At 38.6% G+C, this 24,310-nt stretch overlaps 1 protein-coding gene across 3 annotated transcripts; it reads left to right on the top strand.

The window, feature by feature from the left end:
- Meikin (meiotic kinetochore factor) lies at positions 1-23,960 on the top strand. 3 transcript variants are annotated; one of them, XM_090321137.1, is made up of 11 exons: positions 1-233; positions 433-529; positions 1,392-1,479; positions 4,755-4,815; positions 5,172-5,309; positions 8,504-8,599; positions 10,284-10,354; positions 11,913-11,993; positions 17,392-17,508; positions 18,186-18,309; positions 23,522-23,960. In XM_090321137.1, the coding sequence occupies exons 1-11, from the start codon at positions 83-85 to the stop codon at positions 23,551-23,553; spliced, it is 1,056 nt and encodes a 351-aa protein (XP_090177263.1). In that variant the 5' UTR covers positions 1-82; the 3' UTR covers positions 23,554-23,960. The 3 variants fall into 3 exon arrangements, with proteins under 3 accessions (XP_090177263.1, XP_090177262.1, XP_090177264.1); XM_090321136.1 differs by having other exon boundaries at positions 8,480-8,599; XM_090321138.1 differs by lacking the exons at positions 17,392-17,508; positions 18,186-18,309 and having other exon boundaries at positions 8,480-8,599.
- The last annotated feature ends 350 nt before the right edge of the window (positions 23,961-24,310 follow it).

The following is a 24,310-nucleotide window of genomic DNA, read 5'->3' as shown; positions in this document are numbered from 1 at the left end:
CTCCTCAGCCTCCCGTGTAGGCGTTGCCAGCGTGGCACTCAGAGGGGTGGCACTTCAGGAAAGCTACCCGGAAGGCTCCTAGATGGCTTTTTGGCCTCTCCGCGTCTACACACGCAAGAAACGCGTGGGCCAGAGGCTCAACCTCACCCCAGTGCTCGACCGAGGCCTCCCTGTCAAGACCACCTCCGAGGCCCCCCCACCAGGCCCAGACCCAAGGCGGGCCCCCCCGCGTGGTAAGCACGGCTGGGCTAGGCTGACTGAGGGATGGCATGGCAGGGTGACAGGAGGGTGGGCGGGGCCTGGCCTAGGGACAGCCTACCCCGTCCTTTGCCCTGATACTGCTGCCATTCTCCCCCCCCCACCCCCGCCCCGGGCCTCTTCCCCACCCCCACCCCCGGCCTCCTCCCCACCCCCCCACCCCACCCTCCGCAGGCTTGGAGGACAAAGTCAAAGAGAGTGGTTTGCCAAAGATTGTGGAGAAAGAGGAGCAGGACAGGACAAGAGGAGGCGGTGGCTCTGTGGAGCCAAGGTGCGTAGTTGGGCTCCTGGCTTTCCTGGGGTACTCGGCTTCTTAGAAAACGTCAATTCTACTGTTCCGCTTTGCGTCCACGAAGAAATCGGATCACTCCTGATTTCGCTCGTTTTTACAAACCTAGATCCAGAAAATTGACTTAAGACCATTTTGGTTTTCTATTATGGGTAGGTACTGGGACTTGAACTCACGGCCTTGGGTATTGTCCCTTAGCGTGTGAAGCTCAAAGGATGGTGCTCTAAGGCTTGAACTACACTTCCACTTCTGGATTTTTGATGGTTAACTGGAGATGAGGCTCAGGAACTTTCCTGAAGGAGTTGGCTTCCATCCTCAGATCTCCACCAGGGTCACCAGGGGCCCGGTTCAAATTTGGTCGGACCTGGTCAGCCTCTTTCTGCTTGCTTGCGCTCTCTCTCCCTCCCTCAACCCCCGTCTCTTTCAGAAAAGCTGGCGCTGATGGCTTATGCCTATAATCAATCCTAGCTACTTAGAAGGCTGAGATCTGAGGGTTGCAGTTCAGTTAGCCTGGACATGAAAGTCTGTGAGACAATTTATCTCCAGTTAACTACCAGAAAACGGGAAGTACAAGTGTGGCTCAAAGCAATAAAGCACTAGTCTTGAGTACACAAGCATAGGGACAGTGTCCAGCCTCGAGTTCAAGTCCTACAACCAACAACAAAAAAAGAAAAAAAAAAGTGTGGGAAAACATCACCAAAAATGTGTGATAAAACGTCACCATTTGGGTGTTAGTGCAAATCATTTGCTCTTTCTTGAGGATGTCCCTAAAGAGCTCTTCAGAGCCCACAGATATGGAGAATCAGGCTCAGATGGTGCACACTAACTGTTTTTTATTTGTTAGCACTGAGTTACAAGCTACAGGAGAAGACAGCCCAAAGGAAAATAGCATGCGAGAAGAAACCCCAAATGACACCATCCTGCCACTGAGTGTATGTATGTGTCTCCTGTAGTCCTTGGCTAGACTTAGGAAACAGACTTGCAGTACCCACTGAAAGAACAAAATAGTCTTTCTTCAGTAGAAATTACATAGCTTTCTAGTATTTTTGTAAACGTGTGTCTTTAAGGTCTTGACTTGTTGACTCAGGAAGGTTCATAGCCTTGCATTTATGTTTCTTTAACAAGTATTAGAGAAGCCTTGCATTTATGTTTCTTTAACAAGTATTAGAGAAGTGTCACTAATTTTTGGTCTGACAGATTGAAACCTTACTTATCATGTTTATATTTTGGTATCTCTTTAACAACTTTTTTTTTCTTTTCCTTTTTGCACTGGTACTGAGGTTTGAACTCAGGGCCTCATGTTTGCTTAACTTGCCTGCTCAGGACTGGCACTCTCCTACTTAAACAATACCTCCAGCCCAGGTTTTTGCTTGTTAGTTGGAAATGGTGTCTCTCAATCTTTTCTGCCTATATTGAACTGCCATCCTGGATGTCTCAGCTTTCAGAGTTATGTCAGGGTTTCAGGCTTGAGACACTAGCAACTGGCTCATTTTTACATTCCATTTGATTTCCATTAACAACTCAAAACATGTTACATTAATGGCTTATCCCTTTTTCTTTCTTTTCCCTCCCTCTTTCTCTTCCTTCCTTTCTTTCTTTTGAATAGGACCTCACTATGTAGCTCAGACTGTATTTCCTTGCTTCTTAAGTGCTGGGATTACAGGCATGTAACAACAATGAAGACTCAGGATATAGCCTCAGTATATTGTATTTCATAGGGATTTTCTACATTTTAAAGCTGTTGAGCAGTAATTTGGGGAAACAAGGATTTAAAAAAAAACTTGATTTATCTGACATTAACATTAAGCTTGATATTTAAATATGGGATTTGCCTTGCATATTTCTTGTTAAGGAATGACAGGTTCAACATAAAAGACTTTTCTTTTTGATTGGTTGCCAAGCTTAAACCCAGGGATGTGCACTATCCCTGAGCTCTTTGACTCAAGGCTAGTGCTCTACCACTTTGAAGCTCAAAGTCTCACAGGGACTTTTCTGCCTGGGCTGGCTTTGAATCCCACAATCCTCAGATCTCAGCCTCCCTTCCTAACTACTCCCTGAGTAGTTAGTATTATAGGTATGAGCCACTGGCATCTGGCCAATAATTTTTTTTAAGGCTTTCATCTTAACAGTATATGCTAAGGTTTTCTCTCCTTTCTTTTTCTTTTCTTTCTTTCTTTCTTTCTTTCTTTCTTTTTTTTTTTTTTTTTTTTTTGCTTAGTTGTGGGACTTGAACTCTGGGCCTGGGCAATGTTCCTGAGTTCTTCAGCTTAAGGTTATTGCCCTACCCCTTGAGCCACAGCACCACTTCCAATTTTCTCTTTTAATTTTTTGTATATTTTTTGCTCATTTTCCTTTGTAAAATGTAAAACATTCAAGATTTTTTTTATGTTTTCCATCTACATAGTTGGAATGTATTTTAAAATTTTCATTCTCCATGTTTTCCCCTTTTCCATTACCTTCACCACCCCTTAATTTTTGAGCCTAAACAATCTCATAAGTAGAATCATGTTCCATGTGTGAATATATATATATATGTGTATATGCATATGGTAAATTTACATGGCCATAAATATGTATGTCTTTTAGAACCACCTTCCAGAAATGGGCAAAAATGTTCAATATTTAACTTATTAAGCATTATCTCATTTATTATGATATTCTCTAATTCTATTTTTTCTCCTACATGACATGGTTTCCCTACATAGCCATCTAGTATTCCGTACTATTTATGTACATATTTTCTTTATCCCTGTGTCTGTTATTTAGTACTTAGGCTGACTCTACAGTTTGGCCATTGTGAACAGTACTGCAATAAACATTGATATAAAAATATCTTTCCTCTATAGTGACATATATTCCTTTGGATATAGGATCAGTAGCAGTTTGATAGGGTCATATGCTACATCTGTTTTAAATTTTTTGAGAGACCACTATACTTATTTCCATGGTAGCTGAATTAGTTTACATTCCCACTAACACTACATAAGGGGCTCCTTTTCCTGTCAAATCCTCAAAAGCATTTGTTTACTTTCTTGATGATTGCCATTCGGATTGGAATAAGAATCCCAGTGTATTTTTAATTTTCATTTCTTTTATGTTTAAGGATGATGAACATCATTTCTTCATATTATTTGTTAGCCATCATATTGCTTTTATGTTCAGTTTGCTTGCTAATTTATTAATTGAATTCCTTGTTCTTTTGTCCTTTAACTTTTTGAGCTCTTTATATGGCCTGTCTGAATAGTCATCTTTATCTGTTGAATAGCTGATGAGCATTTTCTCCTATTCCCATGGATTATCTCTCAGTTTTGATAATTATTTCTTTTTCTGTGCTGAATCTTTTTATTTTTATCTAATTTTTTGATACCAGTTCTGGGACTTGAACTCAGCTATCCCTGCGCTTTTGTGCTCAAGGCTAGCATTTTACCACTTGAGCCACAGTTCCACTTCTGGATTTTCTGGTGGTTAATTGGAGATAATAGTCTCCCAGATTTCCTGTCTGGTCTGGCTTTGCATGGATCGTGTTTATTGTGCATTTCTTTGAGTGTTAGTATAGTTTTTTATACTGTTTCTGTACTGTCATTTGTATTTTTTATTGTAATGTATCTTGTATATTAAAGATGGTTTTACAAATAATTTCTATTTTTTTGCCATTCCTGGGACTTGATCTCAGGACCTGAGCACTGTCCTTGGGCTTTCTCAAGACTAGAGCTCCACCACTTCCAGCTTTTTTCTATGTATTTGGTACCAAGGAATCGAACCCAGGTTTTTGTGCATGCTAGACAAGCACTCTATCACTAGGCCAAACTCCTGGCCCAATAATTTCGATTTTGTAATCTGAATATTACTATTTTAGATTTGTATATCAATGACTTTCTTTTGATTTATTTAATTGTACTTATATTTAGAGGATAAAAACTCATCAATTAGAAAAATTTTCACCTTTCTCTTTTATTTACTATTTTGTTTCATAGTAGTGAGTTGATTATATGGTCAATTTCCTAGATATGTCCATAGTATTCAAATCTTTTAGTTTCAATATAAATAAATTACATTTATGACAAGTAAGTTGAAAGAACATTATATTTATGAAACTGATATACAAAGTTGACAGCAGTTTTTCATTTTCAGAGTAATCAAATCAATGTGATATGAAAATATCTGATCTCATCATTTGTTCTCTATCTTGAATTATTATTTCACATAGGAATCAGTGACTGATGACTTCCAGGTTGACAGTAGTTCATCTAGTTGTGATATAGTATCAGGTAAGACTATCTGATATTCAACTTCCTCAGCTTTTCTGCCTTTCCTCCAAAAATAAGCAACCATTTGCAACTGCCCTTAACTTCCTATTTTAATGAGGAAGGGTCTCCCTCTAGTCTAACTTGGATCCTTCTGATATAAGGTACTCTAGACCTCATCTTCAGAGTTTTTAAGTACACATCAGTAAGTCATTCATGACAATTCTTTTCTAAGATTCATATTAAAATGATTTGTAATATGCCTCTTCTGTTGTACATGGGATCAGTTTTGCTTTATGAATATATCTACAGATTTCAGGATTTTAATTTTGTTGTCTATTCAAACCATGTGTCCTTTTATTTGGGTTTGTTTTCTCTAGGACGACATTTGCTGCATGGCACTCCCAGTTCTGTCCTGAGCTGCTCAGTCACAGACTCGTATACAGAATACAGGAGCAGTACTGCAGAGAGTTTAAGTAGCTTCTCATCACCCGAACAGTTCAGAAGATCAGATTTGGGTGAGAATATAATTTCAGTCTTAATTTGCTCCACTATGAAATTTTTTTCATTTGTCCACAAATTTTCCAATAAATAGATGTTCCTTTTGAGAAGAAACACTTTCCGTTCTCTACCAGCACCTTTCTCCTCACCATTACTATTTTATTCCTTTGCCGAGTCTCATAGTATTGCAGTGATAAAGCCCTCCGATCAGGAAGAATGAAAGAAATGTCAAGTAGTACTTACATGTAATGTGCATCCAATCATATAGTTACCATATGCCTGTTCTTTAGCCTGATTTTGCTATCTTGTTATTCCGTTCCCTTGCTGCACACAATACATATTAAACTGGACCAAGACCCTGTTTGAATTTTCCTTACAAATTAGTCATTACATTTATTTATGCTTATAAATACAGCCTTTGGTTGGCGATGGCTAATTGGATGCATGCTTTCCTCTATAGCTTTGCAATTGTACAAACTATCCTCTTTAAAATAAAAAAAACATAAGATCAAAGTAAGAAGCTAGAAATCAGATGGTCTAAGGACATTGAGTCCTATATCAACCATGTGAATACCACTGAAATAAGCCAGTTTGTGCTACATACTATAGAAACTCTTTATAATTCTGCTGTACCCAATATTTGTGTCAGAAACATGTCAGAATACCCATGTTTATTGAAACACTGTTCACAATAGCCAAGAAATGGAATTGGCCTAAGTGCTCATCAAAGTTGAATGGGTAAAGAAAATATGGGTGTATGCATATTGAGTGCTATTCACCTGTAAGAAAGAATGAAATTATATAATTTCCAGCTCCTAGGATTCTAGCTGTATGGGAGGCTGAGGTAAAGTAGAATCATGGTTTAGCCTTGTCAGAAATATCCATAAGTCTTCATCTCAGTGGAGTACTATGGCATGCACATAGGCAAGAAGCAAAATCCTATCTACAATATAACCAATGCAAAAAAAAAAAGGCAGGGTGGCTGGAGGCATGGCTTAGCACTTACCTCGCAAATGTAAGGCTCTGAGTCCAAACCCCAGTACTACCAAAAGAGTTCAATAAGGAGGTGTGTATTGAATAAAGAATCAGTGAACATCCAAATCTACGAATCCCAGAAGAATCAAGAAATCAGCGCTAACAATACCCTATGATCAAATTATCAAAAAGTCTGAGAATTTTGAAAGTAATAAGAAAAAATTGTTTGGCATATACATATATTCAAAGCACTGAAAGAAAAATTGTTACCCAAGAATATTATATCCAGCTAAGCTGTCTTTCAAAAATGAAGGAAAGGTAAGAACTTTCCAAGATAAAAACTAAGAGAGTTCAGCATCATTATATCTTCCTATAAGAAATGCTTCAAGTTGCAATCAGCAACTAAAACAGTAACATGAAAACTTATAAAAGTATAAATCCATTTGAAATTGAAGAAAAAGGACCGGGAGTTTGGCCTAATGGTAGAGTGCTTATCTAACATGCACAAGAACCCAGGTTCGATTCCTCGGTACCACATACCTAGAAAAAGCCAAAAGTGATGCTGTGGCTCAAGTGGTAGACCTCTAGCCTTGAGAAAGCCCAAGGACAGTGCTCAGGCCCTGAGTTCAAGGCCCAAGACTAGCAAAAATTAATTAATTAATTAATTAAAATAAAAAGAAGAAATTAAAGGGAAAAAAGGAGCCAGCAGAAATAGCAACAACACAAGAAGCAGCATTAAAAGTTTTTTTAAGCCTTAGTGGAGATAAGAAAATATATATTGCCTCTATAAAATTGTATCATATAAAAAAGGAAAATTCTATTAGATACAATAAAAAATGAGAAACTGAGAAGACTAGAAAATAAAATTGAAGCAACCCTCCCAAAACAAGAATAAAGAGAGGGGCCAGGAGTTTGGCCTAGTGGTTAAAGTGCTTGCCTAGCATGCACGAAGACCCGGATTCGATTCCTTGGTACCACATACATAGAAAAAAGCCAGAACTGGTGCTGAGGTTCAAGTGGTAGGGCTCTAGCCTTGAGAAAAGTCCAAGGACAGGGCTCAGGCCCTGAGCTCAAGCCCAGGACTGGCAAAAAAAAAAAAAAAAAGAAACAAAAAGAATAAAGAGAGGCAGCTGGGAATGTTACCTAGTGACACAGTGTTTGCCTAGCATTCATGAAGCCCTGGATTCAATTCCTCAGTCCCACATACACAGAATAAAAGCTGCAAGTAGTACTGTGGTTCAAGTGGCACTTTTTGTTCAAGTGTCAAAGGACAGTGCCCAGCCCCTGAGTTCAAGCCCCAAAACTGGCCAAAAAAAGGGGTGGGGTGGGGAAGGGATATGGGAACAAAAACATAAGAAGGGATATCAATGTGTAAGAAGTAAAGCACCTACTACCTGATGAATGTAACTGTAACCCCTCTATACATTATCCTGACAATAAAAAAAGAGAAATTTGGAGAAAAATATGTATTAAAGCAACAGTATATGAAAGCCAATATTACATAATATAAATTCCACATTCAGTTATTAGTGTGTCCCTTAGATCAAACTTTTGTGTGTGTACGTACCAGTCTTGGGACTTAAAATCAGAGCCTGGGTACCATCTCTAGAATTTTTGCTCTACTACTTGAGCCACAGTTCCATTTCTGGCTTTTTTGGTGGTTCGTTTGAGATAAGAGTCTCATGCACTTTCCTGCCCAGGCTAGCTTTAAACCATAGTCCTCAGTTTGCAGCCTTTTGAGTAGCTAGGATTACAGGCATGAGCCACCAGCCTCTAACTATATCAACATTTTTTTTTTTTGTGGGTCATGGGGTTTGAACTCTGGGCCTGGGTGCTGTCCCTGAGCTTTTCGGCTCAAGGCCTCCACGCTACCCCTTGAACCACATCCCCATTTCCCCTTTTCTAGCCTGCACAGGCTGGCTTTGAACTGTGATCCTCAGATCTTAGCCTCCTAATAGCTAGGATTACAGGATGAACAACCTCACCCAGCCTAGGTCAACATTTTTTATAGAGCAAAATCTTAGGTAGGAAGCTGAGGATAGGGTTCTTAATCTTGATGCCTTCAAGGCTTGTTTGTTGTTGTATATATCCCAGACCTTAATTATCATAGTTTGAAATGGACTTGAGCCATAATAAGTTGATGGGGAAAGGAAACTTGCCACTTGTAGACTGTTTCACAGTTTTTGTCTTTTCCTTGTCCCTGCTTTTTTAGAATGGGAATGTCCCAAGTCGAAAGAACATATACAATGCAAGAATTCCACACTTCTGGACATCAGTAAAGCAGTGGCAATAGAAAACGTAACACAGTTTTCAAACTTCTCTGCAATTGTGGGTGAGTTTTTATGTTTATTTTCTTTTATCATGGGAAGAATCCATCATCTATTGAGAAATACTGTTAGAAGAAACAGTATTTCTGTTGTTCTCAATGATTCCTAAGCTAATTGTATCACTTGGCCATCATGTCAAGGCCTGCTGTGCCTAAACCTAGTCATACAGCTTCCATTTTGGGGAGGTGCTTAAAAGAGATGGAAGGCTGGGAATGTTGCTTAGTGGTAGAGTGCTTGCCTAGCATGTGGGATCAATCCCTCAGTACCACATATACAGAAAAAGCCAGAAATGGTGCTGTGGCTCAAGTGGTAGAGGGCTAGCCTTGAGCAAAAGAAGCTCAGGGATAGAGCCAGCACTGGTGACTCACACCTATAATCCTAGCTATTTAGGAGGCTGAGATCTGAGGATCACGGTTCAAAGCCTGCCCGAGTACTAAAGTCCAAGAGACTCTTATCTCCAGTTAACCACCAGAAAACCAAAAGTGGCATGCTGTGGCTCAAGAGATAGGGTGGTACCCTTGATCTGAAGAGCTCAGGGAGAATATCCAGGACCAGAGTTCAAGCCCCACAACCCGACCGACCAAAAAAAAAAAAAAGCTCAAGAACACTGTCCAGGCCCTCCTTTCAACCCCAGGACTGGCTTTGTTATTGTGAAGATATATACAGTTATATAAGTCACGTAAAGGGTACATTTGTTTTGGACAATATCACCTTGCTCTCTTCCAGTTTTTCCCTCTTTTTATACGTTATTTAAATCAACAAGCTCAACTGTGTTTTCTTTGTGTACTATGCTATTTACTAAATGTTAAGACATTCAGAAATGATGGTATTCCTATCCTTAAGCACCCTATGGTATCCTAACAAAGAGTAACAGGTTTTTAGCTACTGACCAGAGGGGCTATAGTAGAAGAGGAGATATGAGGCACAGAAAAGATTTTGATAACATAAGCTAGTCCTGGATCAGGAGTTTGGCCTAGTGATAGAGTGTTTGCTTAGTGTGCACAAAGACCCAGGTTTGATTCCTCAGTACCACATACATAGAAAAAGCTGGTAAGTGGTGCTGTGGTTCAAGTGATAGAGCTCTAGCCTTGAGAAAGCCCAAGGACAGTGCTCAGGCCCTGAGTTCAAGCCCCAGAACTCGCAAAACAGAAAAGAAAAAAGAAAAGAAAAGAAAAGAAAAGAAAAGAAAAAAGATAAGCTAGGCTTGAGTGTGTATTAGGATTATAGAACCAGGTATAGTGAAAAACATTAATCATCCCTGGCACGCAAGGGTGAGGCTAGACAATTTCTGAGCCCAGAAGGAAGTTTGAGGTTAGCCTGCAGTAGAATAAGAGCCTGTCTCAAATATTAAACAAACAAATATTGATAGAAAAGTTACAGAAGAAGGAAGAGCTTAAAAGACAGGAAAGAGAAAACAATAGGATAACTAACAAAGAATTTTAATTACACTTCCTAATGAGAAGAAAAATTTTATGTATTGCTTCTATGAAGCCTGAAGCTCTGGAGATAAAAAGTATTTTCAGGATATTTTCTCCTATCTGAGGCAAGTGAGTTTATTTGACACATGTCAAATTATTTTTTCCTAAACAATTACAAATGTACAGTTATTAAAATGATGGCTTTTGTTTTGCTTTGTCATCTTTATAAGGACATGTTAAATAAAGCATTAACCTATACTTTTATTTATAGACAATGCAGCTTGTGAGGTTTTACTTGCTGAGAAAACTTGCCTTTCAACCCCTGAAGAAACAAAGCAAAAAGCAAGTATTGAAGCAGAATAACTTGATTTTATATTATTAATTAAATAAGTAAAGGATATACATTTAAGTAATGCTTTATAGGAGCCATATGTATTTAAAACGATAATTAAAAGCACTTTTGGAATTTAGCAATTAGATTATTCCATTCTGTAAAAAACTGTGCTATCATACACATGGATATATACTGCTTTTCTATAAAAGAAGTAACATGTATTTTATGGTTTTATTCAACTCTCTTTGAATGTCTAGATTGCATTAATCATTAATTTAAGGCATAAATGAGAAATTCAGTATGCTGGTGTCTCATGCCTGTAATCCTAATTATTTGGGAGAAGGAGCTCTGGAGTATTGCAGTTCCAGGCCAGCCCAGGCAAAAATTGCTAAGACATAGCCTCAACCGATAGTTAGGTCTAATGGTAAATGCCTGCCATTCCAGCTTTATGGGAGGCTGATAGCAGAAGTTTTGTGGTTCCAGGCCAGTTGCATAAAAAATTCACAAGACACCATCTCAAAAGAGTGGGTGTAATATTATTAACCTGTCCTCTCAGCTATAGAGGCAGACATGAATAATTGTGATCCAACATATGGGGACTGAACAATGCATTGCTTAAATTACCAGTGAGTTATTCAGGGGGTGAATCTGAAGTCCCTAGAATCTAATGAAAAGGAAAGCACACATGCTGAAATCACAAGGATACTGCAAAGACATTGCCAAGAGAAATCTTTATAGCTGTGAGCAGTTAGATCAAAGTAATAGTGCAATCGCAAATAAATAACCTAATGATGTACTTAAGCTCTCAGAAACACAAGAACAGTGTTGAGGGAGTAAGATCCAGCAGGAGGGGAAAGGGCACTGAGTTCAAGCCCCAGGACCAGAAAAAAAGTACAATCTCTCTCTCCTCTCCCCTCTCCCCTCTCCCTCTCCCTCTCCCTTTCCCTCTCTCCTTCCCTCCCTCCCTCCCTCCCTCCCTCCTTCTCTCTCTCTCTCTCTCCCTCCCTCCCTCCCTCCCTCCCTCCCCCCCTCCCCCCTCTCCCCCTTTCTCTCCCCCTTTCTCCCCCCCTTTCTCTCCCCCTTTTTCTCCCCCTCTCTCTCTCCCCCTCTCTCTCTCCCCCTCTCTCTCTCCCCCTCTCCCTCTCTCCCTCTCTCTCCCTCTCTCTCTCCCCCCCCACTCCTGGGATTTGAACTCAGAGACTAGAAACTACCCTTGAGCTTCTTTTGCTCAAGGCTATCACTCTCCTACTTGAGCCATAGTGCCACTTCTGCCTTTTTCTGTTTATGTGGCTCTGAGGAATTGAACGTAAGACTTCATGCATGCTAGGTGAACACTCTACCACTAAGCCACATTCCCAGTCCAATCAGAATATTTTCATACAGTTGTTATGCCACATTCAGTTCAAGCCCAGGACTGGCAAAAAAGAAAAGAAAAGAAAAAAATTTAGTAAACAGATTGAAGCTTTTGTTAGTTTATTATGATCTAGTCAACTAACTTTAACCTGTGATTTTTTTATATTAATGTATTTTTCTGCTACACAACACCTATTTTATAATCATTTATAGAAGACAAATTCTGTCGTTCCTGATGAGAAAAAGAGATGCCTGTTAACAAGTACTCCATCTTCAAAGAAAGCTGATTTTGTGGTAAGTGTTGGCCTTTGGCACTTATTTTTATGTATTTATTTTTTTGCCAGTCCTGGGCTCAGGGCCTGAGCACAGTCCTTGGGCTTTCCTCAAGGCTAGTGCTCTACCTCTTGAGTCACAGCAGCATTTCCAGCTTTTTCTATGTATGTGGTACCGAGGACTCAAACCCAGGTCTTTGTGCATGCTAGGCAAACACTCTACCACTAGACCAAACTCCTGGCCCCAGCCTTTGGCATTTATGGTATTTATTTTCTAACTCCTTTCCCCATTTTTCTGTTTGTCACGCTCACCAGGGGCATATTGCTTATAAATCAAAATGTCTGTATTTTCGTTTGTTGTAAACATAATTGCATTAAGAGTACTTATATGCTTTATATATGTGAAGAAATTAGTATACTGTAGCACCAACCACTGTTTTTTTTGTTTGTTTTTTTGCCAGTCCTGGGCTTGAGCTCAGGGCCTGAGCACTGTCCTTGGACTTTCTCAAGGCTAGAGCTCTACCACTTGAGCCTCAGCACCACTTCCAGCTTTTTATTCTATGTATGTGGTACCGAGGAATCAAACCCGGGTCTTCATGCATGCTAGGCGAGCACTTTAACCACTAGGCCAAACTCCCAGCCCCCCACTCTTCTTTTTTATCCTAAAATAAACATAATAAAATTTAGAATTCTAGCTGTTTAAGAGCACACAGGTCAAGTACATTCACATGGTCGTTCAGCTATCATCACAATCCAATTTTAGAACATTTTCTATCTTGCAAAACTTAAACTCCTATTAAATGGTAACCTATTAAGTAGTAACTCCTTATTCTTTTCTTCCCCATATCCTTCCTCCCCTAACCTCTTGTAACGCCATTCAACTTTTTATGTCTACGAATTTGACATGCTAGGTACCTTATATAGGTGGAACCGTATATTATTTTTCCTTTCATTCGTTAATTTGCTTGTTTTTTTTGTTGTTGATTGAATTGAAGGCTTTATATTTACTAAGGCAGTTGCTCTAGCCATTTTTACTGTAGTTGTTTTTGAGATTTTGCCCAGGCCAGCCTAGACTGATCTTTTTATTTACATTTCCTACAGTAGCAGGGATGATAGATGTATGCTAGCCTTTTCTGCTATTTGGAGGTCTTGTGGATGTTCTTACCTTGACACAGAAGTGTCAGTTCTAATTGCAGCTTCCATGTATCTGAGATGACCAACATATGCCACCAAACCCAGCTATTGGTTAACATAGGGAGTGTCATAAACTTTGCAAGGAATGTCCTTGAACCTTTGTCCTCCCAATCTCAGCTTCCAGCATAGCTAGGATTACAGGCTATCCTTTTCTACTTTGAACTATAATTCACATTTTGTATAATTCACAACACGACAATACATATAAATTGATGTTTTTTGTACGCTCACAAAATTGTGTAACCATCGCCATAATCGAATTCAAGAACACTTCGGTTATCTCTTCAGCAGTCATTCTTGTATTCCCCATCCCATCCTCCAGCCTCTAAATCTAATAGCTTACTTTATCTTTATAGATTTACTCTTTCTAGATATTTCATGTAAGTAACTTGTAGTATAGTGTACCTGGCTTCTTTCACTTGACAAAGTTCATGCCATAACATGACCAGTAGTTCGTTTCTTTTCCTTGATTAAATAACATTCCACTATATGCATATGCATTTTTTTACCAACTCAGTTTATGGTGTTTGTTTTTTCTTATTATCTACTTTGATTGTTATGAAAGTTTGTGTGTAAGTATTTGTGTGAAAATATTTTCAGTTTTCTTTAGTATATATATGTAGGAGTAGTGGATGAATTGCTGTTTCATATAAGTAACTATATACCTTTCTGAAATGGGCTTTTAAAAAGGTTCATTCTTTTCTTTTTGGTGCCAGTTCTGAGATGAACTTAGGTCTTGGGCACTGTCCCTGAACATCTTTTTTACTCAAGATGACAACTTTGTCACTTGAACCACAGGTCCACTTCTGGCTTTTTGGTAGCCACCTGGAGATAAAGTCTCACAGACTTTTCTGCCCAGGCTGTCTTCAAACCATTACCCTCAGATCTCAGTCACCTGAGTAGCTAGGAGTATAGTCATGAGCCACTGGTGCCCAGTAGGTTTTACTTTTTTAAGTGGTATCATGCACATTTCATGCATTTTAATGTATATTATTTTGTGGGGGTTTTTTTACCTTAGTCCCACATATGTGCTGTAATCACCACACTTAATTTTAGAATGTTTTTAATTACTTCTGAAAAAAAACCCTCCACATCCTTAACACCTTACACCTCTTGCTTCTTCACATCGCTCCTCAGTTCTGTTCTAGATGTTTCACACATCTAGAATGGAATCACAATATTATAGTCTTATTTTATGACTAACTTCTCTCACTTAGCATAATGTTTTTATGGTCCTGGTAATTAAACATGGGGATTTATATGAGCCATGTAAGCTCTATACCGCTAAGCTACACTCCCAGTCTCTAGCACACAATTGCTAAGATTTAGCTATAGCATCATGCTTTAATACATGATCCCTTCTTTTTTTTTTTTTTTGCCAGTCCTGGGCTTGGGCTCAGGGCCCTAGCACTGTCCTTGGACTTTCTCAAGGCTAGAACTCTACCACTTGAGCCTCAGCACCACCTCTGGCTTTTTTCTATGTATGTGGTACCGAGGAATCAAACCCGGGTCTTCATGCATTCTAGGCAAGCACTCTACCACTAGGCAAAACTCCAGGCCTCATCATCCCTTCTTAAGACTACATAATATTATGTTGTTGGAAATCTCATTTGTTTCCATTTATGATTATTATGAATGACATTGCTTTTTTTTGCCAGTTCTGGGGACTGAACTCAGAGCCTGAGCACTATCCTTGGGCTTTCTCAAGGCTAGAGCCCTACCACTTGAGCCACAGCACCACTTCCAGCTTTTTTCTATGTATGTGGTACCAAGGAATTGAACCCTGATCTTTGGGCATGCTAGGCAAGCACTCTTACCACTAGGCCAAATTCCCATGCTACGAATGTTTGTGTACCACCTTTAAGTGGATGGATGTTTTCGTTTATCTTTGATATTTACCTAGAAGTAAACTTCTATATTATGTGAAAACTCAGTAACTTCTAGACTTTTTCTAAAATGTGGCTGAACAAGTTTTCTACGTATGTAGAGTCTGGGTTGTGTATGGAGAGTCCTTATTTTAAAACAAAAACATTCAAGCCCCACAACTGACCAAACACAAAACAAAACAAAAGCATTCCTAACAGCACCATATGAGCATTCTCCTTTCTCTATATTCTTACCACCTATCATGATCCATCCTTTGGGGTGCAAAGTGATAGCTCACTGCAATTGTGATTTTGCATATCTTATTTAATTGGAGATAAGAATCTCATAAACTTTCCTGCCTAGTTGGCTTTGAATTACAATCCTGAGATCACAGCATTCTAAGTAGCTGTACTAGGCACATGGGGCCAGCATATTTGCATATTCTGGGTACTAGACCCTCATTAACCTGCAAATCTTTTCTTCCATTCTGTGGGCACCTACTAACAAAACTTAAAAATAGTTTGAGAATATTCAATGGCTTGTCATTTTTAGGCCCAAATTTTGGTTTCAAGTTAATCTAATACTAATTGCTTTTTGGTTGAACCACAGATAGCAGAAAAAAATAACATAAATACCCTTCAATTATAAGCCATCAGGCCTTAGGTAGTGGCTGTAAAGATAGCTAGCTGCTAATGATCTATGGGTAAATTCATTTTCTAGGATTTCATTTTAATACGACAGTCATAACAATGTCTAAGACACATGTGGATGAAATTTTTCAATCCTTCTAAGAGGAAGACATCCCTTGGCTCCCACCTAGTGCATCTGATAATCTATTCTAGGCATCCTTGAATGTGGTCTAGCCTAGGTGGAGCCCAGATTACCCTAATCAGATCTAGCTTGTCAGCATGTTTAAGCTTCTTAAAGTCCATGGCTAGACTTGATAGATCCTGAACCTACTTTTAGGTATTTTTTTTGCCAGTTGTGGGGCTTGAACTCAGGGCCTGAGCACTGTTCTTGGACTTTTCTCAAGACTAGTGCTCTACCACTTGATCCATAGCATCACTTCCAGCTTTTTTTCTATGTATGTGGTACCGAGGAATTGAACCAGGGTTTTTGTGCATGCTACCACTAGGCCAAATTCCCAGCCCCTACTTTTAGGTATTTTTTTAATTTGATTCAGAAATAGCTGGTGATATCAGTAAAATGTTAGATAGTCAGATAGATAGATGAATATAGTACTCAGAAGACAGTTCGATTTCTAGAGATAGGCATTAAAAATCTCCTTATAACTCACTAGACTATGTTGGGTAGAGCTGGGAAGAAAAAAATTGTGAGAGAGCCAGGGAGGGGGTAGCCCCATCCAAAAAGAAATGTACTCTTCTTGCCCAACTTATGTCACTGTAACCCTTCTATGTATCACCATTATGCTAACAATTTTAAAAAATTTAAGCAACAACAAAAAAATTAACCTAGGTAGGTAAGAAGAGGAAAGAGCAGAATACTGGAGTAAACTTAAGGAAGACAAGGAAACCAGGTGCTGAGTGGTTCACACATGTAATCCTAGCTACTTTGGAGGCTGAGATCTGAGAACTGAGGTTCAAGTTTCAAAGCCAGGCTGGCAAAGGAAAGTCCATGAGATTCCTGTCTCCAGACACACACACACACACACACACACACACACACACACACACACTCACACTCAAAGTGCAACTGTGGATCAAGCTGTAGAGCTGCAGCATTAAGGGAAAAAAGGTAAGGTCCTGAGTTCAAGCCCCATATCTGGCAGGCATGCACGTACACACACACACACACACACACATACACACACACACACACACAGACGCACGCGCACATGTGCGCACAAAGAAGGGAGGAAATTATTGTAGGAAGTATGGTTGCCAGGTAGTCAAATTTCATTAGTCAGCCTCAATAAATATATATTGAATTAATTAATTAAAATATATTAATGGCTAGTAGTTTGGCCTAGTGGTAGAGTGCTTGCCTAGTATGCATGAAGACTTAGGTTCGATTCCTTGGTACCACATATATAGAAACATGCCAGAAGTGGTGCTGAGGCTTAAGTGGTAGAGCTCTAGCCTTGAGAAAGTCCAAGAACAGTGCTCAGGCCTTGAGCTCAAGCCCAGGACTGGCAAAAAAATAAATAAATAAAAATTAAAATAAAATATATTTATACTATGGCAAAAAATTCTAATGTCCATAATTATATTCATTCACGTAAAATTGTTCATAAATCAAATTCACAAGAAAATGCTTGTGAATTTTAACTTTTAACTTTAGCCTAATTACTTAAAATAATTTTTTTGAAACTTCTACAAAAGTGACCTATTCTTTTATAGGTTGATTTGTCCTCAGTGCAAAAAGCAACTTTTGAAGAACTATTTCCAAATGTCAGCAATTATGTTAATTCAAATGAAATCTCTCCTTTATCAAGTTCACAAGAAAGTGCAAATGAGGTAGCATTTTCAATTTACCTTTAATTACTGGAATAGACACATTGAGAAATCTAACTCAGTTTTGAGACTAACATCATTTATGTGGGATGAAGAATCACTTGTATGATTTGTAAATATTTTCTCCAACTCTGTGGATTGCCTTTTAAGCTATTGATGCACAAAAATTTTAAATTTTCATGAAGTCTTATTTGTCTATTTTTTCATGGTCAATAGCAAATGATTACCAAAAGGGAGCAAGAGTAGGCATACTTACATAAGGTTGACACATAGAATTATCAAACTATAGTGTAAGAGTTTGGAGTTACTCAATAACAATAAAGAAGGAAGCTAATATGACAGATGAGCTACAGCTCCACTACGAGCATTTCTGGTGATTAATTAATTAAAGCTCAAGGATTCAAACCCAGGTCTTTGTGCATGCAAGGCAAGTACGCTACCACGAGGCCAAACTTCTAGCCCTGGATGTCATATATTTTATAGTCATTCTCTATTGAATGCAGAACCAATTTTAAATCTGGTGAACCATGCCAGTTAGTATCTGGAGTGGAGTAAGTAATAAACATGTAACTATTAATAATATCTACGATATAGGCTATTAATACTTCACATTGGAAACAAAATAGAATAAAAACATAGCCTTGAGGGAATTAATGCAATCACGGCTTTTTATTTTTCAGTTTCCTTTAGATGAATCAGAAATTTGTTGTATTATTAGGGCATCACCAGGAACTAGACAAATTAAAAGTAAAGATGTTATTGTAAAGAAGAAGAAATATTCGCCTCCTAAGGATATTCCTCAAGGTACTGTAGCATGAACGCAGAGCTTACTCTTAGGATTATGTGAACATTGTTTTCCATTGTTAATCCTTATATACACAGGAAATTTGTTTATAAATTGCACTTTGAGTTCTTACTCAAAACTGAAATAGTAAAATTGTAAACATCTGTTCAGGTATTCTACCATCTGAGCCAATGTCACCAGCCCTTTATATGCTTTAGTTACTTTTCAGTTTCAGATTCATGTGTAGCTAGGACACAGGCATGCTCCAGCTAACTTGTTGGCTTACTAATTGAGATAGAGGCTTGCTGAGTAGTTGGGATTACAGGTGTCAGCTACTGTACTTAGACCCTATCCCATTTATTTCTCTAAAATAGGATGTGTTCCCTCATATTTTATATAGTAATTCTAAATACCAATTCCAAAGGTTTAAGAGTCACACAGTTTGTCCAACACCTACAAAGTAGTGGAAAGTTTACTCTTGCGAAGATTCTAAATTCAAAATAAGGTGGTTTTGCTTAAAATTATCCTGAATATCTGATTCTTTAGTGTAGCTTTGAAACCTTTTGTGAGGAAGCAACTGGTGAAAATGACTGAGATTGGGATTTTATATAACTTTGATGTATCCAAGCTATTCACTCTTAACTTTTGTTCTTACTTTCTCTATAAGTGTCTGCCCTAAGTGCTCCTCCTCCTCCTCCTCCTCCTCCTCCTCCTCCTCCTCCTCCTCCTCCTCCTCCTCCTCTTCCTCCTCCTCCTCCTCCTCCTCCTCCTCTTCCTCCTCCCCTTCTTCTTTGCCAGTCATGGGGCCTGAACTCATTGCCTGGGCACTGTCCTTGGACACTTTTTGCTTGAGGTTAGTGCTTTGCCACTTGAGCCACAGCACCACTTTGGGCTTTTTCTGTGTATGTGGTACCAAGGAATCGAAAGCAGGTCTTCGTGCATGCTAGGCAAGCACTCTATCACTAAGCCAAACTCACGGCCAGAAACCTCTTCTTAAATAAGTTCCTAGAATACTTAATTCAGCACTATTCATTTGACACTTAATTGTATTTCTTCTGCTTTTTTGTTCTGTCTGGGCCCTTGACACAGGAACACACATGCACACACATTTATGGATGTTATGTATGCGTATGTGAATTTGTATATATGTACATTTATATACACATGGATATATGTGGAGATAAAAGAAAAAGGAAGAGAGAGACACAGAGAGAGTTCAAGGGATTAATTTACAGGATTATATAGTCTAGTCTCAATACTGTACAGCAGGCGAGAAGATTGAAAACTCTTGAGCAAAGGCTAAAGATGCAATCTGCAAGACAATTTCTTCTTCAGAAAAACCTCAGTTTTGTTTTTAAGGCCTTTCAGCTAATTGGGTGAAGCCTATCTATAGTAGTAATATTACAGATGGTAGCCACATCTACAAAACACCAATAACAATAACATATAGATTAGTATTTGAGTGTTCAATATAGCCTCACCAAGTTGTCATATGCCATCACAGTCTATGTCTTGTCAATTATGCCACAGGACCACTTCTGGCTTTTTCTATGTATGTGGTACTGAAGAGTTGAACCTGGTCTTTGTGCATGCTGGGGAAACATTCTACCACTAGGCCAAACTCCTGGCCCAGGCTATTTCTTCCTGTCTATCTATCTGTCTATCTGTCTATCTATGCATGCCAGTCCTGATGCTTGAACTCAGGGCCTGGCTACTTGTCCTTAAGCTTTCTCAAGGCTAGTGCTCTATCACTTGAGCCACAGCAACACTTCTTTTTCTGTGTATGTGGTACTAAGGAACCAAACCCAGGGATTCATGCATGCTAGGGAAGCACTCTCCAACTAGGCCACACTCCTGGCCCATATAATTTATTTGTGTTGTCAGTACATGCTCAAGTCTGTTCTTATATGCACCACTTTCATTTGATAACAAAGTCCCAATCTTCAAACACTTTTTGGTTCAGATAATGCACCATAGTCCCATGATGCTGGTTAACTAATTAAGTCTAGTAATAGACCACACAATGTTTTTAGAAAGGATTATTTATCCTCTGAGAATGACAGCTTTATTCTAAAATCTTGAATCCACATTCACCAAATAATATCTCTGTCAAACACCATAGGATCTGATGGACCATATAATGCAACTAGTAGAACATCTGATGTGTGTGTGTGTGTGTGTGTGTGTGTGTGATGTGTTAGAATGTAAAGTGCCAGATGTCAGTATCTCACACCTGTAATCTTAGCTAATTAGGAGGCCAAGATTTGAGGATTATGATTCAAATCCAGATGCAAGAAAATCCATGAGACTTTTAACTCTGATGAACCAGAGTAAGAGGAAGTGGAGATGTGGCTCAAGTGGTAGCATTAATCTTGAGCAAAAATGCTCAGGGACAGCACCCACCCTGAGTTCAAGCCCTGGGACTGACATACACACGCACACACTCAAAATGTTAACAAGTAAAAATACAAAAGCCCTTAATTTGATGTCTGATTAGTTTATGACATCAGATATTGCCAAAATTCTGGGTTTCAGTGTACAACAAATCAAAATCAAACTGTGGTTGGGAGGGTCTGGTATTGAGTTTTGAATGTTGAGCTAATACTGCCACCTCATGGCTTCTTTCTAGGCCCTCACCCTCACAGTAGCCTCCTCACCTAAGTGATTTCCTTTCAACTACTGGCCACTTGTCTCTGCCTTTCCTTTAGTAAAAATAGCAAAGACCCAAGCTAACTTGTGATCATGTTATTTGAAATATGTAACAGCCTATTTTTAGTCCTGGCATTTGATGTTTTAGCTAGTTTGGCAGTAATCTAATCAGAGTTATAAGGTGAAACTTACTTTCATGGTCTAGGACCCTATACTGATTTTTAATAATTATGCTAACATATGCTAGTTAAAGAAAAATTAATGGAAGTTATTCATTCAGTAAACATTTATTGAGCCTGGATGTCACATGCTAGATGCAAATGATTGTTGGCAATATTGAGATAATGACCTAACAGCCCTCTTCAGAATGTTTATAATCTCTTGAGGTAGTCAGATAGAAAAAGTCCAAAGTGCTTTAATAGAGATATATGTAGGACTCTGTTGGCATTCACAGTGAATGTGGAGGGTGATCTGAGGCCCACAGGGACATCTTTGAGATAGACCTTCTAGGAAGAGGGACTGACTTAAGAGTACTGTGACTAGTTGGGTGCCACTGGCTCACACCTGTGAGTTACTCAGGAGACTAAGATCTAAGAATTCTGATTCAAAGACAACATGTACCTAAAAGTTCAAGAGATTCTGTATCTAATCAACAGCAGGAGTGCTGGGCTGGAGGCCCAATGGAGTCTCAAGTGGTAGAATGCCAACTATGAGGGAAACAACACCAAAACAAAATAACAACAAAGCTACTATGGTTGAAAGCAACCTCGGCTAAAGAATCTGAATTAGTTATGTTCATCTTGAATAGAGATTGGACTTTCTGAGAAACTGAGTCTTGTGTAATAATTGGGAGCAGATGATAGAGAACCTCCTATAGCATGTCAACTTTTCATTTTAATCTGGTCAAACTTACTTTTTTATTTGATCACTTAGGCTAAAAGTGTGGAGGTGATGTGGAAAGAAATGAGCTGGAAGTAGGAAGGCCAGGTGTGAGCTTTGAGAAAGTCTGCATGAACAAAATTTTAAAAGGCACATGTTGGGATGGAGTATCTCATAGCATGATCCTCACCTGAGGAATTTATAAATGATGAAAATTACCAGGCCATTACCCTAGTGATGCAATTCAGGAGTTCTGAAATTTGAGAGCAAGTATAAATTAAAATCTAATATATAGAGATAGATAGATAGATAGATAGATAGATAGATAGATGCACATACATATATATGCATGCATTCCCTTTAGTTTATAGAACTTAGTCACGAACTGAGCAGGGTGGTGCAGAGAAGGATGATTTGTAAATGTTTAGTATTCCCAGGTTGGAAATTAGCACTGTATAATATGATGGGAAAATAAAGGTGGTATATATGGACATGGAGCAGGTAAAAGGAAGGTGAAAGCTAGATAGATGAGTGGGTTGTTGGTACCCACTTGGGAAGTTACCCAGGACTGATATGGACAAAGTTTTTAATAAATGAATGTTGTCTGAATTTAGAAAAGACAGCAAGGAATAATGGAGAGTAATAGAAACTAAACTTCCTGGCATATTTATAAATCATTTGAAGTTCATGTTCAGGTAGGGATTTTGATACACTAGATTTAGAATGAGACCCAAGAGCCTACACCCTTAACAATATTCTAAGTGATTGTAATGTTACTGGCCCATGGATCCCAGAAGATCAAAAGTAGAGGTCTCTAGTTCACAAATTTAGCTGCATCCCTCACTGTCTTAGTTTTCTGATACTTGGGCCCATCCCTCAAATATTCTGATCCAGTTGGCATGAAGTGTGACCAAGATGTCAGGTTTTTGAAATTCATGTAATTCTGAGGTGTAACAAAATTTCAGTAGCATTGGTAGTGGCCGTAGCTAAGGGAGTAGGATGTATCTTAATGTGAAAGTGGTCGTGGACAGTAAGTAAAACTGGCTCTGTGAATCTCCTGGTGAAAGACCTGGGGAAAAGCCAAATAATTCTGTATTTAGGATGGATTTGGATTCAACAAAGAATAGAAGAAGACAAAGGATAGAATGTGGGGGCTTATATGTACAAAGGTGGGCACTGGTGGTTCATGCCTGTAATCCTAGCTACTCAGGAGGCTGAGATCTGAGGATCACAGTTCAAAGCCAGCCCAATACAAAAGACCACGAGACTCATCTCCAATTAACCACTAGAAAACTGCAAAGGGTGTGGTATGGCTCAAAGTAATAGAGTGCCAGTCTTGAGCTAAAGAGCTCAGGGATAATGCCCAGACCCCAGAGTTCAAGCCCCACCTCCGACCAAAAAAAAAATGTGTACATACTTACACATACACATAAAATACCAACATGTTTAGGAAAGGGTGAGCTAGATTCTTCTTTTCTTTTGTTTCCTTTTTCTTTTTCTTTTTCTTTTTGCCAGTCTCCCAGCCAAACTCCTGGCCCTTCTTTTTCTTTTTAAAAATAGTCTCTGGATTTCTTGCCTACAGCATGATGCTGCTAAACTAAAGTAACCTAGATTACAAGAGCTCTCACCTCTAGGGGCTAGTTATTCATAATTGTTTGACACTTGATTCTATATGAAGTAATCTATTCTTATATTTTTCTCCAGATATTATAATGCAAACAAATGGCAGGATTTAACATCTGTATCTGAATTTGAATTTTCACTACTTTGAAGATATGAAGTCTGTACAAGCAGAATGCCTACCTAAAATTATATGAAATGGAGAATTGAAATTCACCAATTAATTCTGCTCTATCTCTATATGAAAAAAATCTATTAATGTTCTTGCTTTTTTAATTAGTTAAGGAAAAAGTTATGAACTTCAGGAAATAGAAGTAACTTTTTTGTTTGTAAAAATATTTTTCCTCTTAAATATGCCTAAATATGCTTCTTAAATATATGTATTTGTATTGTAAAATAACCTTCTAGCTGATAGTAAAAGAGTATACACTAAAAAGAGACAGTACCAGTGTACTATGTAATTTTCTTGGATTTTTTTCCCCTAACATTTACCTTGTGTAGACTAAAAGTATTAAAGTTGTTGAAGTGCTAAAAATGAAAATGCTTATGTTACAGGCTATTTTTAACGGAACTTAATTGAAACCACATGAGTGAGAGACGTAATTCCAGCTCTCACTAAAAGTAACACTATACTCAGGATTTGCTGAAGTAAGGAAATATACAGTATGTACAGTCAATCATACACTAAATATTTTCTATATTATCTCATTCCAACCTATAGATAGCTATTACTATCTATAAGAATATTATTATTAGTTTGGTAATAGAACTTGTGAATCTAGACATTACCCTTCCTTTTACACACACACACACACATACACACACACACAGACACACACGCATACATGCACAAAACACAGAGCAATCCTATTG

The sequence above is a fragment of the Megascapheus bottae genome, chromosome 29 (assembly GCF_031878675.1).
Source record: "Megascapheus bottae isolate mThoBot1 chromosome 29, mThoBot2.hap1, whole genome shotgun sequence".
Lineage (NCBI taxonomy): Eukaryota > Metazoa > Chordata > Mammalia > Rodentia > Geomyidae > Megascapheus > Megascapheus bottae.
The sequence above is the reverse complement of the archived record's forward strand: the minus strand, read 5'-3'. Positions and strand labels throughout refer to the sequence as shown.